The sequence below is a fragment of the Coniophora puteana genome (genome assembly GCF_000271625.1).
Source record: "Coniophora puteana RWD-64-598 SS2 unplaced genomic scaffold CONPUscaffold_3, whole genome shotgun sequence".
Classification (NCBI taxonomy): domain Eukaryota; kingdom Fungi; phylum Basidiomycota; class Agaricomycetes; order Boletales; family Coniophoraceae; genus Coniophora; species Coniophora puteana.
The window spans coordinates 2948557-2974782 of record NW_006913055.1 but is presented as its reverse complement, the minus strand read 5'-3'; the positions used below and the strand labels follow the sequence as shown (position 1 = coordinate 2974782).

Below are 26226 nucleotides of genomic sequence, written 5' to 3'. Positions count from 1 at the left end.
TGTCACGTGTGTGTGACGAGCGCGTCCATGTCACTCTCATCTCCAGATTTCACTTGAAACATCGACGATCTATGGGTCGTCCCTTGAGACAAAATCAAACATACTCTTTCTACTCCTCTACATCAAGATCTGCAGACCACGCTTCGTATTTATCCAGCTCTCCACTGTATCCCTTCAACTTGTCGCGAACCATAGAGAACCCATCCTTCCCCAGCATCAGCCGCAGCGGCGGGTCTTCGAGCCGCGATAACTTCAACACCTGACCTATCGCCTTCTCTGCGTCGCCTTTGACCAATGTCCCTCTGATGTATTTGCGGATCTGGTATCCGGCGAGAGCTTTGTTATCGTATGCTGGGTGATGGGGAAGAAGCTTCACGTTGTCGGCGAGCATCTTGGTTCGGAAGGCCCCGAATTCAACAAGGGTGATCTGAAGAAGTGCAGCATGTATGTGGGTAGTGCTCAAGTCACTGCTCTGTGTAAGCTCACCTTGATGTTCCAGGCGGGGTCAAGCTCCTTAGCTCCTGACTCACTTAATCCCTCGAGAGCTGTGGAGGTGTTCAGCCTTCGCTCCATAATCGGTTTACCGATGCTTACCATGTTTCCTGATCACATTTAATCGTAAGCTCGAATCCCCGAATAGACTAAAAACCATCGACTCACGAAGCAGCATAAAATCCATTCCCTGGAATACCCACCACTCCCGCCCCCGACGACACCTGCAATAGTCTTCCCCCCTGCGGCTTATTCTCGTCCCTAAACACCCGCAGCGCCTCTTGGGTGACGAACGCTGCTCCCCAGAAGTTGACCTCGAATATCGTTCGCGCATCTGCCTCGACCATCGTCTCGACCTCGGACAGCACGAGCACGCCCGCGTTGTTGAACACGACGTCGATCCGCCCAAAGTGCGCGAGCGCCCTGTCGAACGCGGCCTTGACCTGCTCGTGCTTCGTCACGTCCAGCTGAATCGGCAGAACGGTGTCGATGGCGTATTGTGCGGTAAGGTCGGATATGGCCTCGGGCTTTCGCAGCGTCGCTGCGACCTTGTCGCCGTTCTTGAGCGCAAGCTCGGTTAATGCACGACCGAAGCCCGACGATGCACCGGTGACTAGAGACAAATTCAGCCATTCGGTGTTCTACTAACTCAAAGGAGCCTTACTAAACCAGACTTTAGGAGACGACATCGAGATGATAATGCCTAACCCGGCCGCTGCATACGTGTTCTTATGAGCGAGCCACCGTGCCATTAAAATTTTGGACGAACGGCGTTTACCTGTGTTTATCCCGGTATCGTACTTAGCCTGCGCTGATCAATGACAGTGTCACTTGCTGACAATGCTTACCCCTTGCTGACTGACCGTTGTAGTTTCGGCAATTAAACTTCTCATATGTATTTGTCCATCGTTCGCCAGCTCTCGCACAGTTTAACACCGATAATTGCGTGCTTTTCTTAGGGAGTGTGTGCTGTTTGAAGGCGCGTTAGCCTCGTGTTAGCGCGGGTGAAGTTTCAAGTCTATCGATTGTACAGTTTAACTCACAGACACATCTCGAAATAGATATGTCGGCACTTTCAAAATTCTAATCCCTGTGTCATTTAGCGACAACATCAATGCTACACCTCCACTGTCATCTATCTAACAGTTCTCGAGTGTACCTACTCGACCGTAATCATTCTACTTGCCTTACTCATCTACATCAAGGTCTGCCGACCACGACTCGTATTTATCCAACTCTCCACCAAAAACCCTCAACTTGTCGCGAATGATCGGAGACACATCATTCCCCAGCATCAGCCGCATTGGTGGGTCCTCGAGCCGCGATAGCCTCAACACCTGGCTCATCGCCTTCTCTGCGTCTCCCCTAACATTTGGACTCATGACGTGCTTGTGGAACTGGTATCCCGCGAGACTTTCATTGTCGTACGCCGGGTGATGAGGAAGGATCTTCGCGTTATCACCAATTATCTGGGTTCGGAATACCCCGAACTCGAGGAGAGTTATCTGGAGATATGCGACGTTGATGTGGGTGGTATGTTGTTAGTAATCCCTTGGACGGAAGCTTACCTTGATGTTCCAGGCGGGATCAATCTCCTTCGCTACTGACTCGCTGAGTCCCTCGAGCGCTGTGGAAGTATATAGCCTTTGTTTTCATGAGCAAGAGTCGTCAAAACATACCATGTTTCCTGATAATAATCGATCGTGAGCACTAACCCTGCGCCCTATCAATGTAGCCTGACCACTCACGTAGCAGCGTAGAACCCATTTCCCGGAAGGCCCACGACTCCCCCACCCGACGACACCTGCAAAAGTCTCCCTCCCTGCGGCTTGTTCTCCTCTCTGAACACATGGAGTGCCTCCTGCGTAACGAACGCCGCACCCCAAAAATTTACCTCGAACATCGCCCGCGCATCCGCCTCAACCATCGTCTCGACCTCGGACATGACGTCCACACCCGCATTATTGAACACAATGTCGATCCGCCCAAAGTGCGTGAGTGCCCTGTCGAACGCGGCCTTGACCTGCTCGTGCTTCGTCACATCCAGCTGAATCGGCAAGAGGACGTCGGCGGAGTATTTTGACGCGAGGTCGGAGATGGCCTCGGGCTTGCGCAGCGTCGCTGCGACCTTGTCGCCGCTCTTGAGCGCGAGTTCGGTCAGTGTGCGGCCGAAGCCCGACGAAACGCCGGTAACTAAAGAATAGGGGAGCTCAGCGTTTTAGCGTCCGCGAAGTTCAAGTGGCCATCGGGAAGCCTCACCAAACCAGACTTTGGAAGAAGACATTGTGTTTCGTCCCGTGGCTTTCCTAACCTATGCCTGGCTCTCTTATATACCTTGCTTATCCGCATCGGGCTTGCGCAGAGTTTCCGCGACCTGCAGTATTAGTATATTAGTACCGCGTTCCTTTGAGCGCGGGTTATGTCAGACCATCGCTGACTACGACGAACACTGACGTTTACAATATTAGGTGGTCAACATTCAATGTTCGTGTTTGTAATCGTAATCAAAAAGCCGTAGCGAACCAGACTCTGGAAGATAATATCGCCATAATTTGTGTTGATTCTGTTCGCTTCAAAAACTGTTTTGTGTCTCTCAACAGTGTATAGCTCCTTCTGCATACTACTATTCATCTCAACAATTATCCATGGATTCCTGGCGCTATGTACTGGAATACCAAGTGCTGGTAGGTATTGAGCTCCAGGAAGTGGTTTAATCAGCGACAAGGTTTGTAATACCCGACCACAAGCCGGCCATACCGGGTTTTGTACTTCTTGACGATGTATAATAGCACATGTACGCGATGGACGACTGGTAGGGTGACTTCATGTATAATAGAGCCTGCCACACTCCGCATTTGAAATGGGTAAAGAAGGTACGCCAACACTGGGGGAAACGATACACTTCGTAACATACTCTATCAGCTACATTTATGATCGTCAAAATTTGAGAAATATGTAGAAAAAAAGTATCATTGTGAGGGTGGAGGGCTGGGACATTCCATTCCATTCCACAAATTATCAGCTGGTCACAAAAGGGCACAAATCCCGTATCATACACCTGGTTGTCATTATTGGAAGTCTCTGGTGCATTGGTGGGAATCGCCCTTCGCTCTATAGTCTGCGTGAGAGATGGCACTGCAAGCATTTCTCGATAATAGTGGCATTATTACTTGAAAATCATTTTAAATGTTAAGGTGAACGGGTTTCAATAATTAGGTCCTCATTATTTTATTTTTTATCAAAGACAGGAAAGGAAGTCGCCTGTCGCTGACCCTTGTCTTTGATAAAACTTTTAAATAACGAGGAACTAATTATTGAAACCCATTCACCTTAATATTTAAAATACTTTTCAAGTAATAATGCCACTATTATTAAGAATTGCTTGCAGTGTGGGGAAGCGGGATAGATAGGATCGCGGGAGAACGCGACGATTACATGAACCTATGAAACTAAATTTGGCCAACTTGGTATCAGTAGTATTCCATGAGTATCTCTATAATTTGACCCTCGGGTTTGTATCTCTTTCAACATTAATTACGAAAGACGAGTAAAAGGTAAGCGCGCTAATTATTTCGACGTGTTATTCAAGACCCATCCGTAAACTCCACCATCAAAGGCTTTGGTCTCGGTACTCCGGGAGTGCAATTTACAGTTATTGCAAGGTCTGCTGTCCAGAAACAATGGTATGATGAACGTTTGGAGAGGGCTTATTCGATCTCGCTTCCCGTCGGTCGATAGCTCTGCAAATAGTTGTTGTCTGACCATCAAACCCTCCGTATCTAGCCGACGCCGCATTGACGAAGTCCTTTAGAGCATCTGCTGATACGGACTTGAGAAGACGGTCAACACATTTATCAAAACTGTTGCTTTCTGGGATAGCTATAGGGGTGACGTTGCGCTGAGGAGTAGCTTGGACAGAGACAGCAGAGTGTGACGATTCGATCCCGCCAGAAGCAGTGACCACCTTGCAAACCGGCTGAGGTTGAGATTCAGCCAGAGAAACAGCGGTGCAAGCGGATGAAACTTGAAGAACATCGACTTTGGGCTGACGTGGAGTGGTAGAAGGTATGGAAGGATTTGCCTGGGGTTGAGTACGAGAATCGCGCTCGTGAGAAGTCCGGTCGTCAGGCCGATTCGAAGGCGGGTTAGGATGATGCACTAGAGAAGGAACAGACTGAAGGAGAGAAAGAGCATTAGGCATGAGAGTGGAGAGCGTATGATCTCCCACTGGCGGAGAACCGGCGACTGGTTCCTTTATAGCATGCGGCATGCTGGAGGCGCCGGTGAGTGGATCAGTCCGAGAAGTTGAAGTCGCCGTTTGACGAGGAGTAGCCGAAGGTAAACGGATGGTGCAAGGTTGAATTACCCTGGCTGCTGATGGCTTCGTGTCCTTCTTGGAGCAATTTGAAGAAGAGTTGGAGAGGCGAGAGGGAGGATTCCTAAGTGCGGGAACCGCCAGGGGATCAGGTGAGCTGGACGTAGATCTGTTCTGGACCGCATCGAGGGGACTGGGGGAGGTTGAAGCTGATGTACGGATGCATGCATGAAATTGGATCATGGTCGGGATGCGCTCTCGGCGACGTGGTGGCTTAGGGATGTCAATATGACCGTTAGGCTGACAGGACGGAGAAGGGCCACGCATAGTCGAAAGTGAACTTGATAAACCCCTACGTTGTTCATCCGTCTGTTCGCGCGATGAAGGGATGGAATGCTGAGTAGTCGCCTTCCGCGGAGTGGACGTAGAGGTATGAGTCTGCCTGGATACTGATGAGATCGACAGGCTAGATGCAGAGGTATGGGCGGCGTTGGGGTGACTGGTAAAACCATCGCGTTGACCCGGCAGCAAAGGGCTTTGACGTGGAGCGGACACGCGAGCTTGCTGAGCAGTCAGAGTCGGAGGCAGCCGGGGTTTAGTGGGTGGCATTGGCCGCTCATGCACATGGGTCGTACTATCGATGCTGGGAGGAGCAGGAGTTATGAGTTTCCGGCGAGGTGGGCCCACGGGATCCAACAAATGAAGTTTGAACCCTGTCCGACCGAGTTTGATGATCTCTACGTGCCTTAAACTTTGATCGTTGTATGAGTTACTAGTGCTAGCCGAGTTCTCGCCCGCATCGTGGCTGCTCATATCCTCAATATCTTCGTGCGTCATTTTCCTTCGTTTGTGCTTGCCCGAGGTGGGGCTGGCTCCGGGGCTGGGCGAACGAGAAAGTGACTCGCGGCGCCTAAGAGGCTGAAGGCTCTCCCCGCCCAGACTCCACATGCTTCCGTTTGTTCTTTCTTCAAGATTTGTTGTCCTAGGACGTCCCCTCTTCCGCTCCGGGAGCGCATCAACGATTATGCCCGCGTGGTAGTCGTCCCAATCCAGGTTGTAAAAGAGTCCCCGAGAATTATCCACAGCCAGTCGACATACGAACCTTTCACGCAACCTGCGCACTTGTAGATAAGGCTGTAAAGCCAGCTCAAAGGAGACGATACAGTGCGTGATGAGCGACGACGGGGGCACTGCTGCATTCGCGGCAAGGGAAAAGTAAACTTCATTGGGAACCTGCGAAAGGACGCAAAAGCTTAAGCGTGGGAAACAGGGATAAAAGAGGGAGACCTACAGGTTTGCGAACACCCTTTGCCCTCACAGTCGACAGCTGGCCAGGTCGAAGAAACCAGTGTAGCTTAACAACGACCTCTTTGCTCTCCGGGCACTCAGGGTCCACTAACGCCCAGACGGATGTGATGACTGCGACACTGGCGAGAGCATGAGCAGTCGCAACGAGAACGGTGTCGCCCACAGTGAATGTCTGTACTTCTTGCTCTTGACGTGAGACAATTGCCTGTACGCTAGACTTCCGCTGGTCGTCCATATTCCAGCCTTCAGCAAGTAGATTTGCCCTCTTCAGCCGAGCAGCCGTCGTCTCGGCGCTCTCCGCCTGCTTCGTCCGCGTGAATTCCGTGGAGAAGCGGGCCTCGTACCCATGATACTTGGCGCTCAACTCAACCCCATCACAAAGGTCAGAAGAGCGAATCGGGCGCGCATGGAAGAAGGTGCCGACGTCGATGGTACAGGGCGAGGAAAGCCCGGAGGAAGTTGACACGGGGAGGATAGGCTGAAATCGCGTTGACCGACGACGTACTAAGGAATTTGGGTCTGACATGATCGCTTTGGTTTTACTGGTTTTCTGGATGATGTGGTTGGGCAAAATGTAAGGTGCAAGCAAGAGGGAAGGTTATGTAAGTGACGGGGCGTGTGACAGTCTGGGTAACGCTCGGTAGGACGCGTACGCCGCGCGAAGTCGACTCAGGCTCTTGCAATCATCAAGCAATCAACCTGGCATCAGTCAGCGGACGAACAGACACAGCACAGCTTTAGATCAATGGCTTATATCATTGAAGAGGTTAACACGGAGATGCTGAGTGCATCTGCTGCCCTGCAGGCTATCGCAAAGCTCGTGGGTATCAAGTGTTACTTAAACTGTACCGTCTCGCTAACGCGTCAGACGTATTAGCTACCTGACCTTGCAAGCGATGTTTCTGTGAGTTTGAAGAAACTCTGTGCTACGCCCCGATATTAACATGAAGCTTTTAGAATGCCATAAACACCCCCTACGCATCCTACGCGAAAACGAACTACAGTGTTCCTACCGAAGAGGAGAGACGCGAGATCAGACCGATGATATCTGCCATATCGCTAATGATGGCCGACATGCAAGCCATCTCTGACACTTTGGTTAGCTTCTACAAGATGTCCCTTCAGGCTAGAAAGTCGTATCTGCGACTCGTTTCCCCCGTCGGTCGGATCCCCCCGGAACTGTTATCCAAGATCTTCATCCGCAGTGCAAGGAAGGCGAAGTCTCTTCTCCCTCCGCCAGAGGCGCGTATCCCATACATTCGTCATCACAAGAAAGCAAAGATCAGCCCAACCGGGTATCTCAATGTTGCCAAGGTCTGTCGTCGATGGAGAGACGTCGCCCTGAGCACTCCGAGACTGTGGACTAGGCTCGAAATCGCCCCCATAGATAGGGACATGTGGAAGAGTCAGACCCTTCTTACCTCATTTCCACTGCCTGTGGAGCCCCTGATAAGAGCGATGGGGCTCCCTACTTTCCTCACTCTTGATCTACGGGGGACAAGCTTAATTCAAGACACCAAGGTCGACTATCTCCCCGTAAATCCCGCGTGTAACAGCGTGCGGGCCATTGACATTGTGCGCTCCTGCTGTACGCTCTCCATCTTGGAGCTCTTTCAGTGGCTTTCCCAATTCGGCAACCTCACTCACCTTCTTCTCGACAACATCGGGATAGATGTTCGCTCTGAGGTTGGCTTCGATCAGGAATGGCCTCCGGCAGGTTTACCTTCCCTATTCTTTGATCGCTTGACGCATCTTCATGTGCGAACCGACATGATCTATCAGGTAGAAGAGTTCTGCTCTACTCGCACGTGGGGAAACCTGCGCTCGTTGACTCTTGATATGTATGACGGGAGCGAAGTTTGGTGTACGATTCTGGAAGTGATCTTCGACCACCTACCGAACCTCGTCGAGTTATGGATCGCAGAAGACGCCGTCGAAGAGGGAGGGGTTGGGCATTGGGATTCCACCCATATTACGTCCACCAAGATGCGAGTATTTTCGCTCACTGTGGACCGGCAGTATCTTCCTGACGAAGGCTATGCGATGGACCCCCTATTCGGCTCACTCAACCTTCCCGCTCTTACCGATCTCGTGGTGACATGCCCGCTGGAAGGCGATGTCGAGTTCTTACGAGGATTCCTCATACGCTCGCGATGCCAACTCTCCAGTCTTACATTCACAGATGTCCCCGATCAGGATCTTACAGATGCGGAGTCGAGCTTGATTCATCAAGCCGGGACTGGCTTGGGAGAGGAGTTTCATATCCAGTGCGTCACATATACGCGTACTTTGAAGGAGGCACGGGTTTTCCGAGAGGCAAAAAATAGCTGGTACGGCGTGGGCGCTAGGTAGCTTTCTTTTGGACGACGAGATACAGTGACTACCTTCTTGCTAGTGTTACGCTAACATTACCTTTACCCAGTGGAAGGACTTCGCCAACAGTGTTCTGTTTTGAAGTGACTTCTAAATTATAGCAGGAATACATGTAACGATGGAAATATTGACAGCCCGCATGACGCGCCCAAGCCTTTGTTTAGCCATTGTTTCTGATTACGTACTCTGATAATTCACCTTCGCTTTGCCCTCACTGTGGCATACGCACACGCTATGCTTGGATGCCAGAAGAACTTACGAGGATCCAACGACGTTATCCTGCTCATGCCTGTCCAATTTCGCCCGTTTGTAATATCGGGAACCCACCAGTATCCATGATCGACTCAGCTTAGCCGATTCTATTTCATTAACTGCTACAGCCGTTATGGGCGATGTTCCCTTAGCGGCCTGGGGCGAAATGCTTAGGGTATAACATGAGAAGCTCCGCTAGGTTTGGAACTTTCTAAAATGTTAGTCATGAGTTGGGTATTCAAGATATATTCACACCAGCTCAGGAAAGCAATCCGATCACATAACAATACCACATAGAAATAAAAAATCAGGAGAGATTGTTCATGACGTCTCCTTTGTTGGTTTACGCCACCTTGGACCCCATACGATGAGAGAAAGAGAGAAGAACATCCCAACAGCTACGATGCCTGCGAACAGGCCGGACGCTCGTTGGTCGCCTAGATCGGTGTATGCAACAGAGAGATAGAACGGTGCGATCTACACAGTATGTCAACGCACGATCGAAGAAAACAGTAAACAAAAAGACATACGAAGCCATACACCTGTCGCACGAACGAGATAAATACGGACACATCCGCTGTCTCGGCGCGATAGCTCTCTAACGCGTACGTGACACACATCGTATTTGCAAACTGGGCGCCGAACATTGCAATCGCTCCTCCAACCAGCTTTATCACGGAAGGATCAGAACACAGTCATTCACTAAATCTGAAGTAAACGGAAATATTAGACTCACAGGCGTAACGTTCCAATGCCCAATTTGTGCATTCTGAAGCTGCACGCCCCAAATAATCAAACCGACAATGGCAAGCAAGAATCCGGGAGTCGCGAGTACGAGACGGTCTTCCGGCCATATCGCCGTTCTTAACTCTTGCTTCTCGTTGACAACAGCACCTGTCGCAGTCCGACGGCGACGGGCACGCCAGTTGACAAACGCGTCACTTCCGGGGCCTGCGATGAACTCGCCAAGGAGGGCACCGATCAGGAGTCCGATGAATTGCAGCCCAGTCGTACCGGGGGTGAGATGGAACTTCACTCCGAACAGCTGAGGGATGAAGACGGGCTGGGAAGGTCAAGGTGAATGAACACGGTTGTGTAAATTTCGATAAGTGGCTTTACTAACCATGAGGACAGCGGTGTAGGTGAACACGAGCGTATGCGCCGCCGTCGCGAGCAAGACCACCGGTCTCCCAAACATGACGAGGAAGTGGCAGAACTCAGAGATGTGATACGGTCGTTGTGAGTACCTCCTAAAGTCAAGGAGCCAGTGCCAACCCCCTCTTCGCGAGACTTCTTTCTCGTCATACGGAGCACCAGGTTCGGTCCTATCTGGGAAGAACGTCTCCGGGACAAGGAAGAAGTGTGCGAAGAAGAGGAAGAGGTAGACAGCCGCAAGAAGGTACAAGGGGGTGCGCCAGCCCTTGTTCTGAATCATGTATCCTGCACTATTGGGGATCGAAGAAGCGCAATCATGATAAGGAAAGGCAAGAATGCAGTGGTGAAATATAACAACGTACACAAGTCCTCCAACCTGAGGGCCACAAGTGACCATTACAACCCACACGCCCATCTTCCTGCCACGCTCGAACGAGAAAGTCGTTTCTTGGACACTCGACGCTCCGATCGTCAGTGCAGGGCTCGTGAACAGCATCTGAAAGACACGCATGACCATGAGCGTGCTCCATGTCTGCGCGAACGCACTACCGAGCGCGAATGCGGCTGAAACTAGCGACGAAATAAGGTAGACCGGGCGGCGTCCGATGCGCTCGGTTAATGGAGCCCAGAAGATGGGTGCGATACCCATAAGCAGGATCTGGACGGACCTGGGGAATTATACATGTCAACACACGGATGGACGACTGTTTCATTTCAGACGTACGAGATGTAGGGAACCTCGGAGAGGGGGACATTGAAGACTTCGGCTAGGTCCTCGAACGCAGGTACCAACACGCCTGGAGACCGTGAATTGGATGAGTAGTCTCTTGAAACAGCTCATGAACATACCTCCACTGAAAGGGACCATCATTGCGTGGAATGCTACAAGAGCTAACACGAGATTCTTTCTCCACCTATCATAATATCATTACCACTTACCGGACGGCCACAGGGAGTAAGGGATGATACATACATTGGCCAGTTCAGCGGATCTACCGGAGAGTCGGAGGGCATAGGAACCAAATCCTGTAAACGTGATACATACATCAACAATACTAAGCAGAGAGCGGGAACACTTACGATGCGACCATGTCGTCTCAACACCTCTGTATACCGGCTGTCCGCCTCAGCAACTTCCGACCCGGGAGAGTTGATCTTCTCATTGTGCGCAGAACTTGCACTAGTCTGAACGCTGACACGTTCCGAGTCGTCCATGCTGGGTAGCTGTCAGCCCAGTGTATGAGGGGAAAGCAGAAAAGGAGGAAGCACCGAGCGTTGCAGGGCTAGCTGATAAGCCAGGAGAAAGGCTGGCTAAATTAAACTTGACACAAGCCTAAGCGAGGTCCATCAACCGAAGTCTGATTCTCAAGAAGCTCACGCTCTTTCCTTGTAGGTAAAGACCGGCCGCTCTCGTGATGGTTGATGACACCATCACAAAGCTTCCGGAGTCTCCTGATACGAGACGCCGAGTAACCGCAAAGAACCTGTTTGGAACGAGCATAGATCGGTGGATGTGAGCCCCAGGAATGAGGGAGATCAGATCGGAAGAGGGACGTGTTTCAAGTGGAAACTTGCCAAAGCGGGGGGGCAAGGGAAATGACCGCAAGATCCAGGAACGCCCAGAGCAACTGCCATCAAAGGACGTCGGGCGCTTCGGCGGCCATGACGCGGGCTTTAATCGTCGGGTGTCACCGCGTCTTCAACTCTGCCTAGCTCTGGCCCATGCAATAGAACTATAGCAGACTGTGTTCTACTCCAGACATACAAGTTGACGTCTATTCCAGCATTTGCTACTACGCTCTGGCGGAATACAGAATTTCGGGCTGCAGCTTGCACCGTGAGAGCTTTATAGCAAAAACTAGGGAGTGCAATGACAACGTACCATTGGAGTATGTTTACACCTATACCAACAATGGACGTGGCCGCCCTCCTCGCATCACACTCCTTGGGCACCATCAGTTCTTTAGCATGGGTGTGTTTTATGTGCGATGGTCTACACCCGTGGAGTAGAGGTGCGTCATGCGGATGATTGTGGGCTTCAAGATCAACCTATATCAAGCGGCGGTCGATCGGGCAATTGACAACGAAGTTTCTCCACCCGCCGGCATTTCGTGGAGGAAGCAGTCGCTCGGGGTCAGATAAATGAAGGAAGAATCGCGGAAAGGGATGCGACAGATATACGCTATGGCAGTCGTATCAGGTCGTATCGCAAACACTCGGATAGAACACCAAAGGCGCATATAAGAATTGTCTGCAATTTCCCTATTTAACGTACGATCAATGTGATTAACATTAAAGCGAAATGCAGAGATATACCATGGCCGTGAAGGCAAAATACAAAGAAGCCCAGTCCACCATTCCTAGGCATCCAATCATGCACTCTGTCGCCAAGCTGGTCCCCAAAAGATACACGCTAGTGTCAATAGCATCGCGAAAGCGGTGAGACCAGCCCATAGCGCAGAAGCTGGTAAATCACCCATATTCGTGTATGCGACTGATAGATAGAACGGCGCGATCTGATAAAACACATACACGCAGTCATGACAATGAAGCGGTCGTGAGAGGTAGTAGTATCACTTACAAAGCCATAGATCTGCCGCACAAACGAGATGAACACTGACACATCTTTGGTCTCGGAGCGATAGCTCTCAATTGCGTAAGTGACACACATCGTGCTCGCGAATTGGTTTCCGAACATGGCGATGGTGGCCCCAACAATCTCCAAGGGACATTAGCACTCATGTGAGAAATACGAGGGAAAGTTACAGACGGGAGTAACGTTCCACTTCCCGGGTGTCGCATTCTGCAACTGCGCACCCCAGATGATCAACCCGACAATGACGAGGATGAACCCAGGGGCAGCCGGAATCAGACGATCCTCGGGCCACAGTGCTACTTTAATGACAGCAGAAGCATCGCCGTCAGGCTGAGCGGGAGCAGCGAGACGTTGTCGAGCGCGCCAATTAACATACAAGTCACTCCCGGGCCCAGCGAGGAGCTCGCCGAGCACAGCGCCAATGAGCAGCCCGATGAACTGGAGGCTCATCTGACCTGGAGTCAGGCGGAACGTTACACCGACGAGCTAAGTTTGTAATTTGAGTTTGATGAATGCAGATAAAGAACCGGTGGCGTGAGCTATTGATTCAGGGCGCAAGGGATTTGGCCATGAGAGAAGCCAGGCTCACCTGTGGGATAAATATGGGCTGTTTAGCACATAGTACCATAGTCGGTGCCCAGATGAGCTACTATTTTTGACTTTTGGCGTGACGTGGAGGTGCTCACCATGAGCACGACTGTATACGTGAACACGATTGAGTACGCGAGCGTCGCAAGCACCACGACCGGCCGGCCGAACATCACCAGGAATCGGAAGAACTCCGTTGCCTGATAAGGCTTCCGTGAATACATCCGGAAGCGGAGGAGTGACTGCCAGCCCGAGCGGTGGGTGACCTCCTCAGTATCAAAAGCTTCGCCAGGCGCTGCTCTATTTGGGAAGAGCGTCTCGGGCGCAAGGAAGAAGTGAGCGAAGAACAAAAAGAGTTGGAGAGCTGACACGAGGTAGAGTGAGGCGCGCCAACCCTTGAACTGGACAAGGTATCCCGAGCTATAGGCTGTTAGAACGTGGAGGCATAGTGTGAACGAATAAAACATACACAAGAGGTCCCACAAGTGGCCCACACGTTACCATCAGCACCCATACACCCATCTTTCTCCCACGTTCGAACGTGAACGATGTCTCTTGCACACTCAATGCACCGATGCTGAATGCAGGACTGATAAATATAACTTGAAAGACTCTTGTGGTCATCAAGGCACCCCAGGATTTAGCGAATGCACCTCCAAGCGCAAAGGCTGCGGAGAACAGGGCCGAGATGAGGTAAACCGGACGCCGCCCGATCCGCTCAGACAGGGGTGTCCAGAAAATGGGTGCAATGCCCATGAACAGGATCTGAATTGAGCTGTAGGCGTCATGATAAGCGCGCGAAACATAGATGATGAGGCTATATAATCGACGTACACAACGTACGGCACCTGTGCAAGTGTGACACCGAATTCAGTGACAAGGTCTTCGAATGCAGGTACCAAGATGGCTATAAAGAACGGTGAGCCAAGTTTCACGTCTTCAGGTACACGATACGACACACCTGCGCTGAATACAACCATCATCGCATGCATGGAGACAATAGCCAAGAGAATGCCCTTCCGCCATCTGCAAGTGCGTTTGTTAACCCCTCAAGCCCATGAGACAAGCAACTCACGACGACCAGTTGAGTGGATCCGCAGGAGAGTCGGATGGCATAGGCACCAGGTCCTTTGGGGCGCGTGAGACAAACAAACAAGCCAAATTGGAGCACTACGTACTGTTCGCCCATGACGTCGAAGGACCTCAGCATACTGGTCAGTCGCGATTCCATCGTGCAGCGCGGACTCCTTGACGGACGGGCTCGCCCCAGTTTCGACACTCGAGTGCTCATCCATGGGTGGCGAACAAGAGAGCGGAGATTGGAGCTTGGCCGAGGTTTAAGCCCTTTGAGGGACCAAATAGCGTTCGATCATCACGAAGCCATTGATCATTGTCGACGAAGTAAATTTCTGATACGTCCGGACGTCGCATTTCGGGCCGCGCCGAGTCTGCGGAGAAGTCAACTGTTATTGCTCCATATATGCAGACCCCTATCCCAGCCTATCTCGCTCTGTCAGTTGTTTCTCGTCCTGGTGCAAAGTGCAGTCCATGTCACATACTTGAATTCCTATCCACTCCAGCCAGCATTATAAAGCAAAATTCTGACGTATAGGATGTGAACTTGAGTGTTTTCGTACAACGCGGGATTGCGTCGCTGAGTATCGACCCTGAGACACGCGGGTCCCGTGGAGTCGGGGAGCAGTTGGTCGCCGCCCTATACAATCTATAAGTAGCAGAAAACACGCACCAACGTGAGGGTGAATCCAGTTGACTGCAGGCGTCAATCGTGGCGCGCCCCTGATCAATGCAGCGAAGATAAGAGGAAAATGGGCAGGAATAAAGTATGGTGCTCACACCCCCACCGCTCCCCTCAGCTACTATCGCTTGAAGTTACCCATGAATGCCTTCGAACCACGCCGCCCAAACTTCCCAATATACATCCTGAAAACTTCGTTGTTTGCTAACGACCAGTCGTCCCGTTGCTGACCTTGAGCGGCATGGTGGATGTCACGAATGAGCATAACATATTCATTCAGATTCGATAGCCAAAAGAGGGGGTACGAAGGGCGTCAACGCAGTATCGAGTGACATTGCAGGTTGCATCCGACCAGATTCGACCGTAACAGCTCGTCAGAGTACCCACATTGAGGACCAGCTTGTATCTCCGAACATCGCATCACCTTATTATGAATCTCCGCTACAAACTCATCCGCCACCAACATGCTTTCGTCGCAAACTAGTGCTATTTCTGTCGACTCGTCATTGTTTTTTTGCACGGCACATCGCTGACAAAACAAGGCCCTCTGGGCGAGCCTGGATACAACTCTCTAATATTGCTGCCCATTCGTCATTCTTTATACACGATTATGTGGATTGCTTGATCTGTTGTCAAGGAAACATCGGATTATCACAAATCGAGTAGGTAGTGTACGAATTCTGTGAGGTTACAGTTCGCACCAAATTCTGAAAATGCATAGCGCCTTGCCAATCTCTTATGATATTAGCCTCCAAGTTCGAGTCCAACTCACTGGGCTCCCCTTGGGTTTGGGATGACTTAGGTGAGAAGTTACGTCACTGGACTGGCACTTATGAAGGCTCTGACACGCTCCTCTCTGAATTTAGTGAAAATTGCAGCGTCTCTCACACCCACGCTAGGTGACTTCACCAAAGTCAAATATGTGGTTATTCAAGCGGACACGACAAAGGGTGCAGTTGGCGGTGTAATTTTCGAAAGTCACAAGGCAAAGGAGATACTCGGCTTGGAGTTTATGACTATGGAGAATATGGTGGAAAGTACACTAGAAGACTATCGTAGAAGGGGTTGGCTCGCATAAGATACAGAGAACTATGTCAATCCGCGAACATGTCCAAACTGTTATCTTTTGGGCGTTTAGTACTAGTGTGTTTAAACTAGGCCGAGTTTGATTGGTAGAAACGAGTGATACAGTGTTGTAAGTAGGTCTTTGGTCAAGAAGTTCTCTGTTAACAACGGCTTATCGTTTCCCGATGTTGCCGAGGATTCGTATGGGTCTATTTTTTGTAGAGCATACAGATAGGGGCCAGATCACGGAGGATATGTTAATGCCACCGAGTTTTGGCGTGTTGGACCTCGTACTCTTACCACCACCGGTTAGCCCCAGTCAGAATCGACTCTTTGGGAATCGGTAAAAAAGTGTCTCTCGCATAGATTTTTCGAAGTAGATTATTTATAATTGAATGGCATCGTTTTTCATCTTCAAAAGATAGTTTATTTCGAGTGATGAAACCAGTAAAAAACTATGCGAAACTATGCTAATCCATGGGAATCCATCCGAGATGAAACGAAACGAAAACCATAGAAAACCATAGCAGGAGAGAGACTCGCATAGAAAACCACAGGTCGACAGAGTCAATGCAAGTCGGGCGCGGGAGCAGCAAACGTCGGGTCAGAGCATAGCATAGCAGAGAAAGCCATAGAAATCGCCAGAAAACGGGTCTAGGCGGGAATCGGCAAGAAATTGGGTAGACGAGCAGGGCGCCGAAGTCGTCGAGCAGGCGGCATAGAATACAAGGCGCGAATGGTCAAGAAATTGAGTTGTCGTGAGGCGGGTATTGGATCGTGTAACGGGGCTACTTGCGAGAGTTGAACTTCTTCCGGAAAACCTAAGAAAACGTTAGTATAGTTGATACCAACGAATAGAAGGCTTACTGCTTTCTCCGTGGCGGGTAACGCCTTCCACTCGGTCTGGTACTCCTTCTGGATACCTGTGCCTCCGTTGTCCTTCCACCACACCTCGTCACACCACAAGCTTCTGTAGGCGCCGTGAGCAAACGCGTTATTGGTGGTGCGTATACACTTACTGGGCATTCGTGACGTCTGGCTTCTTCATCGGCACGCGAGTGCGCGGCTTCTTGGTTTTGGCACCGGCTGTGTCGTCACAGCTACGTTTGGCGGGAACTGTGGCAGTGGACATGTTTGTGACTGCGTTGTTTAGTGGGCTGGTCATTTGGGAGGGCGTCAAAGCCGGAGCGCGCGGGGACAACTCAGCGGGTGACAAAGGACTCCTGCCCACTCCTTCATGACGATCTCCGTCTTCGTCTTCGGAGTCCGAGTGGGGGGTTGGATCGCATTTGTCACTAGAAACCAGGTTAGAGTAATCTACACATAAATTGATTGCATACCAGGGGTCTTCTAGCTCTAACGGAGCCAAACGACGCGTGGGAGAAGGAGACGTTGGAGCAGTCGAGGGGGAAGCACCAGACGATGGAGGAGATGAACCGGCCTCGGAGGGAGAGCCGGCGCCACCAGCTGGAGGTGTTTGAGCCGTAGGAGGTATGGCGGCCTCCGGGGGAGAGTGGGCACTGCCAGCGGGAGGTGTCTGAGCCATGGGGGGTATGGTGGTGTCGGTTGGTGAGGTGATGTCGGGAGATGTCTGAGCTGCAGGAGACGCAGTGGACTCGGGAGGAGGCGCGGAAGCTTGAGATGGTAGAGTTACCGGACTCGGAGTGGATTCCTATACCGAGTAAGAGTCCTCGAGAATAATGAGAGCATACAACGACATACCTTTGACCCCTGCGTTTGAGCTATCCTCTTCGACTTATTCGGCTGAATATTACAAGTGTAGCAATCAACAATGAACAGAAAGAAAAGGAACGTACCTTCTTACGCTTCTCCGGAGGTCGCGTGTCCGGTATAACACCCCTATCCATCCACCTCCCAGCAATTTGAGGGAACTTCGCCTTCGCGATATGGCGAACCTTCCAATGGCGGTGACAGAGACGAAGGACAGGGAACAACCGCTCCATGGTATTGATCCACCAAACCTGGTCTTCGACGGCAAGCTTTGTGAATGTTGCTCTCCCGCGACCTTCATTGCCGAGGAACTCGAAGGCATCTTGAGCCATGTTGAGGACGTCGATGACAGCCTGGCCATCGACGCACTGGCCGTCCGTCTTCTGCAAGTAGGTGTGAGTCTCGTTAATGCCCTGACGCAGCCGGTAAGTCCCCTTTTTCCCCTTCTCCTTCTTCTGCCCCTGTTCATTCTCATCGCCAGCCATTCCCTCGCCAGCCTTGGCATCGCCATCGCCCTCGCTCCAGTTATTCTCGTACCACGTCTTGACGCAGGGGTAGTCCTCGGCTTCAAGGTGGAGATCACCCTCGAAGAGCAAATCCCCTGACATCTTGTCTAAACCCGTCTTGTCGGTCTCAAACAGAAGTCGAGCGCGAGTTGCAAAGTCCGTAGGAGGGACAGAAGCGGGAGGGACAGGTGTCAGCGCAGAAGATGTGAGGCCCTCTCGGAGATCTTTGATAGTATCCCTACGAAAGTAGTGCATACAGGCAACGTAATTGACTTGTCCAAAATAGACTCACCGATATGCCTCACATTTCCCATTGAGTGTCCGGATTTGGTCCCGAAGCTGTTTATTGGCCTGGCGCAGCTCACGAGGCGTTGCCAGGATCTCGTCATCAGACACGTCCACGGGGATCTAGCTGCATATGGTAGCCCGTACCTCCCAATATGAAATTATGAACCTTACCTCGGCAACACTGCCACTGGTGGACTCTAGAAGCATCTCGTCACTAGCCATATCCGTTGGACACAATGAGAAAGGTTAGTCGGGGAACACGGATGACAATGAGCACACAACAAAAGAGAGTTTGCGCGCTGACCTGATCCTATCTGTGCAGTTCTCGGCAATTTCCGATCTGATTTTGTCATCACATGATCTGTCTGCACGACCTTGGTAAACTCGCGCTCATATCTGACCACACACCAGACCAAAATGTCCACCAGCGAAATCATACCGACCCATCCCTGCACATCGCATCTCGATCAAGGCGCCGAAGCAGCGGATACATCTGCCAAGCCCACGTCAACTGCTAACGACAGTTCATCCGAGCTGTCGTCCTTGTCCGAGAGTTCGGACAACCCTGTCCTCTTTGAGACGTCTAACGCTGACACAACTGCAATCACGGTGAGTCTAAATCAGACTCTCGTGTGATTTACTCACTGGCGCAACTCCCAGGAAGCTCCTGCGAGCGAGGCTAATACCTCCATGCGCAACAAACCGGAAAGCGACACTGACAGCTCCGACGAAGAATTATCCAAACGCAGGCGAGCACGCAGGAAGCGTGAGAGGGAATACCTGGATGCATTACCCGTGCGACAGCGCCTCCGGTACATGGAGGACCATCGCTCTCTGCTCGCAGTTGAGCAAGAGTTGACTCTATCCGAGGTACGTCTTTGTATATCTCTTTGTAATGCATATATTCACCCCTCCCCCAGATTGAAGAGGGTGAACACCTCGACGAGGAGGAGGGGGAGGGGAATACAGCATTTGAGCGAGCAGCATGGGCCAATTTTGTCCATCGTCGCGTGAATCGCATTATGACTCATCCTCGTGTGGCTCGTTATCGTCGCGCATAAAAAAGGGTCTGCTTTGCTGTCAATTGCTGTTATTCAGTTGCTTTCTTGCTCCACTGTCCGTTTGTCTGTAGATCACATGCATGTGTGTATTGAGTGTATGATACAATAGAGAAAACTAGTTCGAATCAGTGTGCAGAGACTGCGATGAGATCAAGTCCTCCAAGGCACCAAAGACGGCTACATCGAGTCCAGGCTTCTCCATCGCAAAGTGGAGGATCTCGTTGTGATTGGGGAATTTATGAGGCACCATTGCGACAACAGATTGAATAGTCTTGACATTGATGACACGGAGGGCAGTGTCTCCGTGGTATCGGCATGCATGTATGTTGTTGAGGGACTTGTCACGAAGCTGAACGTCAGGACGGCCGTATAAGGATACCATGGCAAAGCCCATGGTGACATCGTTGATTTTTGCAATGAAATAGTAGCGAACCTCCGCGTACGAAGGCTCTGTACTATGTGGCATCATTATCTATGGCCACAATTAGCGAGAAGAGACAAAATGCAAAGCGGCTGCTTACCTTCACGTTCCGAGATTGTCGGACACCCTTGGTCATTGTGGCTTCCTTCCACGCAGACCTAGCAATTTGACCGTTTGGTAGACGTAGACGAGCACGGCGTTGTAGTGAGGGTATGCCCTGGACAATAAAGCCATGCTCTCGGAGAGCAGACGAAATTGCGCGCGTTTCCAGTGGTACAACCGGACGCAGGTACCGCTCAACGCGAGCTAAGATGATGTACCCATCACCAACATCACGCGATGCAGCAGGTAACTTGTCATTTGATTGGCTGTCCTCGTTGTCGGCATCCAGCTCAGGATAGAGCACCTTGATGGCGTTCACACGTGCACGGTGAACAGCGCGATTGGCGAGGTTGGCATATGGGTGAGTGTGTGATCGGATTTCGCGACCAAGATCCCCGATCGTCCGTTCCATCGTCCACTGGGAGGCGCACAAGGGAGGTCCCTTGCGTACCACCTCGCGGGCTAAGTGGGTGACAGCGTGTAGCCAGGGCCGCACGAAATGCAGTCGCTCAGGTAATCGTTCAACATATATCTTCTCAAACTCGTCAGCAAAGCTATTGAGCTGAGTTCTTGCCTCTTGGACTTGTTCGGCGCTGATAGAATGTTGTGAAAGTAAGCGGATCCCGCGTACAAGGCGGCAGAAATTGGTGTAGTATGGATCGGGTAAAATACCTGTCACGCATAAGTCCAAAACTGATTGGACAAGGATTAGTACGTACCAAAGTAAAGAGCCGGTCCAAGGCCATAGAGATACAACAGCCATTCCCAGGCCTTGTATCCACTATTGAGTTTTTTGGCAATATCGCGAGGTGGCCGGTCAAATGACCCTGGCAGAAAAGTTGCCAAAAGACGAACAATGTCACCATGTTGGTCCCAAAGTTCCTTATCTGCAAACACAGCCCACTTCCACTGGTCCGGATCATCGGTTCGATGGTGGGTGAACTTGCCGCGCCATAAGGGAATAAAGAGATCGCCTACATTCAGTGCAGCGATATGCATGATGTCGGACCCAAAGAGTTTGGGGATGGGAAGTGTACGCGGGAGTCCTAGGAATATAGTGGGCTTTACGATGCCGGTCTCGAGTCGAAGATTCCTGTATGAAGTCAAGTCAGAAGCGCCAGCTACGTGTTCAAGATTGTCGTGGTAGTTGCCCGAGCCAGCACGTGGAAGGTCCTCTGCGTGAATACTGGGGTGCATGCACCCATCGACATCGTATCCTCGGGGCTTCTTCAAAGCGGGGTAATAGTGAGGTTTTTGCGGTGGATGTCGACCCGGAAAACCGCAATAAAGGCGACATCCATATTTACCATGATGGCCCACAAGCCCTGTGATGAAGGCCATTCCCGGCCCGTCTGCTACAACCACGAATAAGTAGAGATACGTTGTCCGAAGTCGATTCTCAAGGCCGTCAAAGATGACAAGACCCTCGTTCTGCACAGCTGCGAGGTGAAAAAGACCGGGGAAAAGGAAAGAGTCGAGGTTCTTTGGTTTGTTGGGGCCTGGAATGACAGCGCCTGGGAGTACATATTGTTTCTTGTATCGATGGTCGGGGGACTGGTCGAATAAGACCCAAATATAAATCCAGCAGTCTGACTGCTTGCACGCGTAGAGCTGTGCTCCGTCAATTGAAAACATGAGGACTGTATCGCCAGATTGGATCTTGCCCTCGTCAAATGCACGAAGATAGTCGTGTCCTTTTGTGATATCATCAAACTGATCGAGAACGCTCTTGTCACCGTCCCTGAGCTGGTTTCGGATGTGCTCAGTTATTGTGTCCCGCCAGCGCATGCGAGTGGCACTGTCAACATGTCGCCAGAGAGCCTGTATCTGAAATGCAAGCGGCATTGTGATGAAGGTGCGGCGTGGTACTAGAGCGTCTTTAACAGATTTACGTGGCTCATACCTTTCTTCTCCGCACTTCGGGCACTTTTCGAGCTCATCAAGGGGGCCTGTAAAAGCAACGCACGTCCCAGGGCACATATCCGACCTCATTGCCTCCACTCCGGTCAACTTCGCCAGCTCATCTTCTACCTGGGCCTTGCTCAGGCACTTGAGCCCTTCAATCTCTTTCTCAATCGTCCGGCACTCTCGCGCATACTGCGCATCTGTGGGATTTCCCAGAATAAAGCTAAGTGATATGCGAAGAGCCTGTTCTTCTTTGAGGTTGACGCGACTGGTAGGTGGGTTTCTAAGTCTGTCGCGAGCCGTTGCAGAAAGGGGGTGGTGATGAGCATCATCAATACACGCATTTTTGAGCAGGTGGATATATTGTTGGGCTAGTCTGACATCCTCAACAACGGTGGCTTGGTGGATAGCATCCACCTCTTGGCGGGTATAGCTGGCTGTTGCGTGAGTCCGGGAGTTTGTGGTAGACTCTGGTGGTGGAGGCTCTTCAACCGCTGGTGAGAGTGGTCTTTCATCCGAATTGCCCGACTCCCCCTGATCGTTTGTCTCCCCAGCTCCCCCTGGGCCTGTAGTCTCCTCGTTGGTTGCTTCCTCGTTGTCTCCCTGGTGTAGCTCACCCAGCGGCGACAGCTCTTCTTCAAATTCGTTGGGGTCGAACTCATCTAGTGGATTACTAGCACCTGTGTCCTGTTCGGGGATGTCTTCAAACTCGAACGTGTCCTGCCCAGTCTTTAGTACGGTAAAAAATACTGTGATCTGAACGTACCAGTGCAAGCTGCACTTGCAGCATAGTCTCGTCAGTGACATCGACGAGGTGCATGTCCACATCCTCGGGAAACGGCGTCATGGTATGGTCATCTCTCTGACAATGATGGCATGTAAGATGAGTTATAGCGGGAGATGGAGTGAACACGCACCTCAGCCAGTGTCTCAGACCCCTGCTCACTGCCCACTTCGCCTGGTGCAAGCTCCTCCGCCTCCATTTCAACCTTGTACTCAATGATATCATCATCATCTTCAGGAGCGTCCTCAACGCGAGCACGCTTTGAGCGTGTCTCCTCCTTGGCGTGAAGTGAGGGCGAGCGAGAACGCGAACCCGGACCTGTAGATGGGCCAGCCACAGGTTCGCTTGCACGGGGGAAGACCTGGTGCATTGCTCGAAGGGCATCCTTGGCGGCCTGTGGCAGGCCCGACGTTCGAGCGTTGGTGGGATTGTGAACGTAGTAAGTTGATACGGCCACATATAGTGGTTGGCCGTGGTTCTTGGCGCAACAGCGATCGCATGAGCAGAGCTTGTACAGGCCTTGCTTGACGCGATCGTCATTACCGTTAACCGGGGGTAGCTCGCGCGGCATCGTGACTCGGAGGGCAAAGTGTAGTGAAGGCGCGCCGCGTGGACTTAGTGTATTTGCGATGCTCGGTTGACTCAGCCGCGTCGAGTAGCCTTACTTTAATTTGGCCGCCTCGTTTAGATGAAATGCGCGTGTGGGTTTTGTTTCTAGTGTAGACTACATTAGATCTAAGCTATTCTCCAATCTAAGTTGAGCTCATTTTCGCTCGAGTCGAGAATGTCGTCGCCGGATACAAATCGGCTTCCGGAACTGATGATTACAAGTGCGAAAGTGTCACGTCGTCATCGAATTCCGCAGATTGTACATATTTAGATAGAAGAACAACGATTCCAATAGAGGGTGTTTTCACTGGGGGTTAGCACGCGAAACGGCTTTAATTGGCCTTGAAGATATGTTTCCAAGACTCAGGATTGGATTGGATTGGAAACGTCGACTGAACCCCCATCACCTGATGTGGCCTATGCCACGAACAGAAAACATCGGCGCACGTGGGTCACATTTCACTTTGGTGTACATGGTCATGCGCACAGCGGCGACTATGCACGTATGTCGCGTATTGAGCCCGATGGCGATGTTGCCGATAACAGGTTCCCAGCTCATGAAGACCACGATGACGGTGATACGCCTCTTCTCTTCCTTTCTCTGGTCATCATGTCTATGCTAAGTATCCTTCGCGAACCTGCCTATGCAACGGGGATCGCCGTTGCTTCTTTAACCTTGGCTCTGCTCCTCGTTCGCCGCTCACGCCATTCTGGGAGGGAACGATGCACCATCCCGGGACCCAGACCTTTGCCTCTTCTCGGGAACGTATGGGGCTTGAGTGTCAATGCGCCTTGGCTAAGCTATAAGAGGTGGAGTCAGACTTATGGTGAGTGTCATTAGTCCCATAAGATTGAGCTTTAGAATGTTCACAGCGGGGTCTTATCAGGCAAGATCTTTCGAACCAGTCTACTCGGGCTTGATATTGTCGTGGTAAACGACGAGGAGGTAGCGCGGGAGCTTCTTGACCGGAGGTCGAGCAAGTACTCGGGGAGGATGTGGTTCCCAACTACCGAACCGTTCGTTATCTGCTCTTTCTCCCTTCGGATTTAGATTGACTTAATACGTGCCAGATACGGATTCGGCTTTGTAACCACCACGATTGGCTACACGGACGAATGGCGTGCTCACCGCCGAGTTCTACACCATCATTTTCGAGCAGAGGCCGCGCGCGACTATCGTCCAATGCAGATACGCAAGGCGCATCAGCTTCTAGCCAATATCTTGGAATCACCTACCGACTATAAAGACCACATACAAACGTAGAGTTTCTGCTATTTCGACGAGGGGTATCGCTGATATGCAGCAGATTTTCAACGTCAATCATCATGTCTGCTCTGTATGGCTATCAGGCCCGACCTGTCCGTGACCCTCTGGTTGAGAAGATCAATCGTACGCTCGATATTCTTGTTCAGGCCGGCTCACCGGAGAAGGCTGCCCTAGTGGGATTCCTGCCATTCGGTAAGTGGACCTGTTTCTGCCCTCGCCGATATAGCTGACAATAGGTATCAGTGAAATACATACCCCCATGCCTTCCCGGTGGAAGTTTGAACGCCGCTAGTTGCAGGGAAAGCTGTAGTGCATTCACTGATGAACCTTTCCATCATCTTGAAGAAACAATCGTTCGTACTGTTTTGAGCAATTGGTTGACTATAACGCTGATAAGGTTCACAGGAGCCAGACTCATCAGTATGGACTGTAGGTTATCAAGGGGTCACCGATGTTATGCAGTCGCGATCGAGTAATCCAGGCGGCTTGCAGCTGGTTCAGGATGTCTGCGGTGCAGCATTTGCGGGTAAAGAGCGTTTAGTGCTTCCGCTAGAAGCTTATTATCTGATATCGTTGATGGACCTGCAGCCGGAGCAGAGACGGTGAGCGAGATCATTGTCCATGTTGAACGGGTCTGAATGCTGTACGTTCAGACATCTTCAACTCTCCTTGTCTTTGTGCTCGCGATGGTATTGAATCCCGACGTGCAGAAACGTGCCTACGCCGATATAACTCGTACCTGTGGGAATGATAGACTGCCGACATTCGAAGATAGGTTATCTCTCCCGTACATAGAGGCCATTGTACGAGAGACGCTGCGTTGGTATCCAGTAGCTCCCCTGGGTGGGTGATCAAATTTAAAGCGCCCGCACTTCAACCGACTCACATGGATCCGTAGGCATTCCTCACAGCACAACCGACGATGATATATACGAGGATCACTTCATACCGAAAGGTATGCATTTCGTCTCTTATAGGGATATCCTTCTGAATGATGGATCACGCAGGCACTACCGTGATGGTGAACGTCTGGTGAATGCTGACTGGGACAACTGTCGGTTCCATGCTTACTTTTATCACCCAGGGGTATCTGTCGGGATGACACCCGTTTTCGTCGGCCATCCGATTTTGTTCCAGAACGCTTTCTGAGGAATGACGGAACATTGAATGATGACACGATGGATTTTGTCTTTGGGTTTGGTCGGCGTATTTGTCCAGGGAAACATCTCGCCGGTGCCTCGCTCTGGGCAGCGATCGCATCCATGCTCACCATCTTTCGCTTCGAAAAGGCAAAAGATGCGAACGGTGTCGAGATAGACTTTGTGCCAGAGTGGTCGTCGGGTTCAACGTCGTGAGTGTTTATTCATCAGTCAGGCTTTCAGGCAATAATGGCTTGCTGACACGACCATAGATATCCGAAGCCATTTCCTTGCTCTATCTTACCCAGTTCTACCGGGATGAACATGTCTCGTCTAGTACAGCTGTGACACGCTCTCAGCACGCGCTACGCATTCCTCATTTGTGTCTTCATCGTTCCTGCAATAAGACTTTATGACAAACTCAGTTATCCTCACGATAATGAAGTCTGGCTTATAAGTACTAGTACAAGGTATTCGTACATTGAACGTGTATCTACCATTATACACTCGTCG

The 26226-nt window shown here is 51.1% G+C and overlaps 10 protein-coding genes across 10 annotated transcripts; 3 read left to right on the top strand and 7 right to left on the bottom strand.

Moving 5' to 3' along the window:
* Positions 1-109: 109 nt before the first annotated feature.
* On the bottom strand, positions 110-1244 carry CONPUDRAFT_151550 (NAD(P)-binding protein; the record flags this gene model as incomplete). The annotated part of the gene is made up of 5 exons (XM_007768019.1): positions 110-427; positions 487-545; positions 595-602; positions 661-1105; positions 1157-1244. The coding sequence occupies 5 exons, from the start codon at positions 1242-1244 to the stop codon at positions 110-112; spliced, it is 918 nt and encodes a 305-aa protein (XP_007766209.1).
* Positions 1245-1679: 435 nt separating this feature from the next.
* On the bottom strand, positions 1680-2776 carry CONPUDRAFT_151549 (NAD(P)-binding protein; the record flags this gene model as incomplete). Its single annotated transcript, XM_007768018.1, has 5 exons — positions 1680-1997; positions 2061-2119; positions 2172-2179; positions 2241-2685; positions 2752-2776. 5 exons carry the CDS (start codon positions 2774-2776, stop codon positions 1680-1682), a joined length of 855 nt encoding a protein of 284 aa, XP_007766208.1.
* Positions 2777-3949: 1173 nt separating this feature from the next.
* Positions 3950-6641, bottom strand: CONPUDRAFT_142779 (uncharacterized protein; the record flags this gene model as incomplete). Its single annotated transcript, XM_007768017.1, has 3 exons — positions 3950-6040; positions 6099-6593; positions 6621-6641. 3 exons carry the CDS (start codon positions 6639-6641, stop codon positions 4145-4147), a joined length of 2412 nt encoding a protein of 803 aa, XP_007766207.1. The 3' UTR covers positions 3950-4144.
* A 219-nt stretch (positions 6642-6860) lies between these two features.
* On the top strand, positions 6861-8707 carry CONPUDRAFT_163631 (uncharacterized protein; the record flags this gene model as incomplete). Its single annotated transcript, XM_007768016.1, has 3 exons — positions 6861-6935; positions 6993-7019; positions 7073-8707. The coding sequence occupies 3 exons, from the start codon at positions 6861-6863 to the stop codon at positions 8465-8467; spliced, it is 1497 nt and encodes a 498-aa protein (XP_007766206.1). The 3' UTR covers positions 8468-8707.
* Positions 8708-8971: 264 nt separating this feature from the next.
* Positions 8972-11411, bottom strand: CONPUDRAFT_120504 (MFS general substrate transporter). The gene is made up of 9 exons (XM_007768015.1): positions 10976-11411; positions 10869-10921; positions 10745-10809; positions 10620-10692; positions 10258-10563; positions 9864-10185; positions 9477-9803; positions 9271-9408; positions 8972-9217 (listed from the first exon to the last, which is right to left on the bottom strand). Exons 1-9 carry the CDS (start codon positions 11108-11110, stop codon positions 9062-9064), a joined length of 1575 nt encoding a protein of 524 aa, XP_007766205.1. The 5' UTR covers positions 11111-11411; the 3' UTR covers positions 8972-9061.
* Positions 11412-12267: 856 nt separating this feature from the next.
* CONPUDRAFT_151545 (MFS general substrate transporter) lies at positions 12268-14374 on the bottom strand (the record flags this gene model as incomplete). The annotated part of the gene is made up of 10 exons (XM_007768014.1): positions 12268-12411; positions 12477-12614; positions 12666-12977; positions 13081-13098; positions 13178-13499; positions 13549-13854; positions 13914-13986; positions 14041-14105; positions 14155-14207; positions 14258-14374. 10 exons carry the CDS (start codon positions 14372-14374, stop codon positions 12268-12270), a joined length of 1548 nt encoding a protein of 515 aa, XP_007766204.1.
* A 2085-nt stretch (positions 14375-16459) lies between these two features.
* On the bottom strand, positions 16460-17439 carry CONPUDRAFT_135901 (uncharacterized protein). Its single transcript, XM_007768013.1, has 3 exons — positions 17241-17439; positions 16920-17195; positions 16460-16870 (listed from the first exon to the last, which is right to left on the bottom strand). The coding sequence occupies exons 2-3, from the start codon at positions 17063-17065 to the stop codon at positions 16555-16557; spliced, it is 462 nt and encodes a 153-aa protein (XP_007766203.1). The 5' UTR covers positions 17066-17195; positions 17241-17439; the 3' UTR covers positions 16460-16554.
* Positions 17440-18842: 1403 nt separating this feature from the next.
* CONPUDRAFT_151543 (uncharacterized protein) lies at positions 18843-19486 on the top strand (the record flags this gene model as incomplete). Its single annotated transcript, XM_007768012.1, has 3 exons — positions 18843-19034; positions 19086-19295; positions 19346-19486. 3 exons carry the CDS (start codon positions 18843-18845, stop codon positions 19484-19486), a joined length of 543 nt encoding a protein of 180 aa, XP_007766202.1.
* A 115-nt stretch (positions 19487-19601) lies between these two features.
* On the bottom strand, positions 19602-22721 carry CONPUDRAFT_51288 (uncharacterized protein; the record flags this gene model as incomplete). Its single annotated transcript, XM_007767159.1, has 3 exons — positions 19602-19958; positions 20008-20681; positions 20729-22721. 3 exons carry the CDS (start codon positions 22719-22721, stop codon positions 19602-19604), a joined length of 3024 nt encoding a protein of 1007 aa, XP_007765349.1.
* A 1190-nt stretch (positions 22722-23911) lies between these two features.
* On the top strand, positions 23912-26168 carry CONPUDRAFT_80811 (cytochrome P450). Its single transcript, XM_007767335.1, has 12 exons — positions 23912-24134; positions 24195-24324; positions 24379-24567; positions 24615-24766; positions 24818-24927; positions 24980-25100; positions 25163-25176; positions 25228-25417; positions 25473-25529; positions 25582-25606; positions 25659-25925; positions 25986-26168. Exons 1-12 carry the CDS (start codon positions 23918-23920, stop codon positions 26059-26061), a joined length of 1548 nt encoding a protein of 515 aa, XP_007765525.1. The 5' UTR covers positions 23912-23917; the 3' UTR covers positions 26062-26168.
* The last annotated feature ends 58 nt before the right edge of the window (positions 26169-26226 follow it).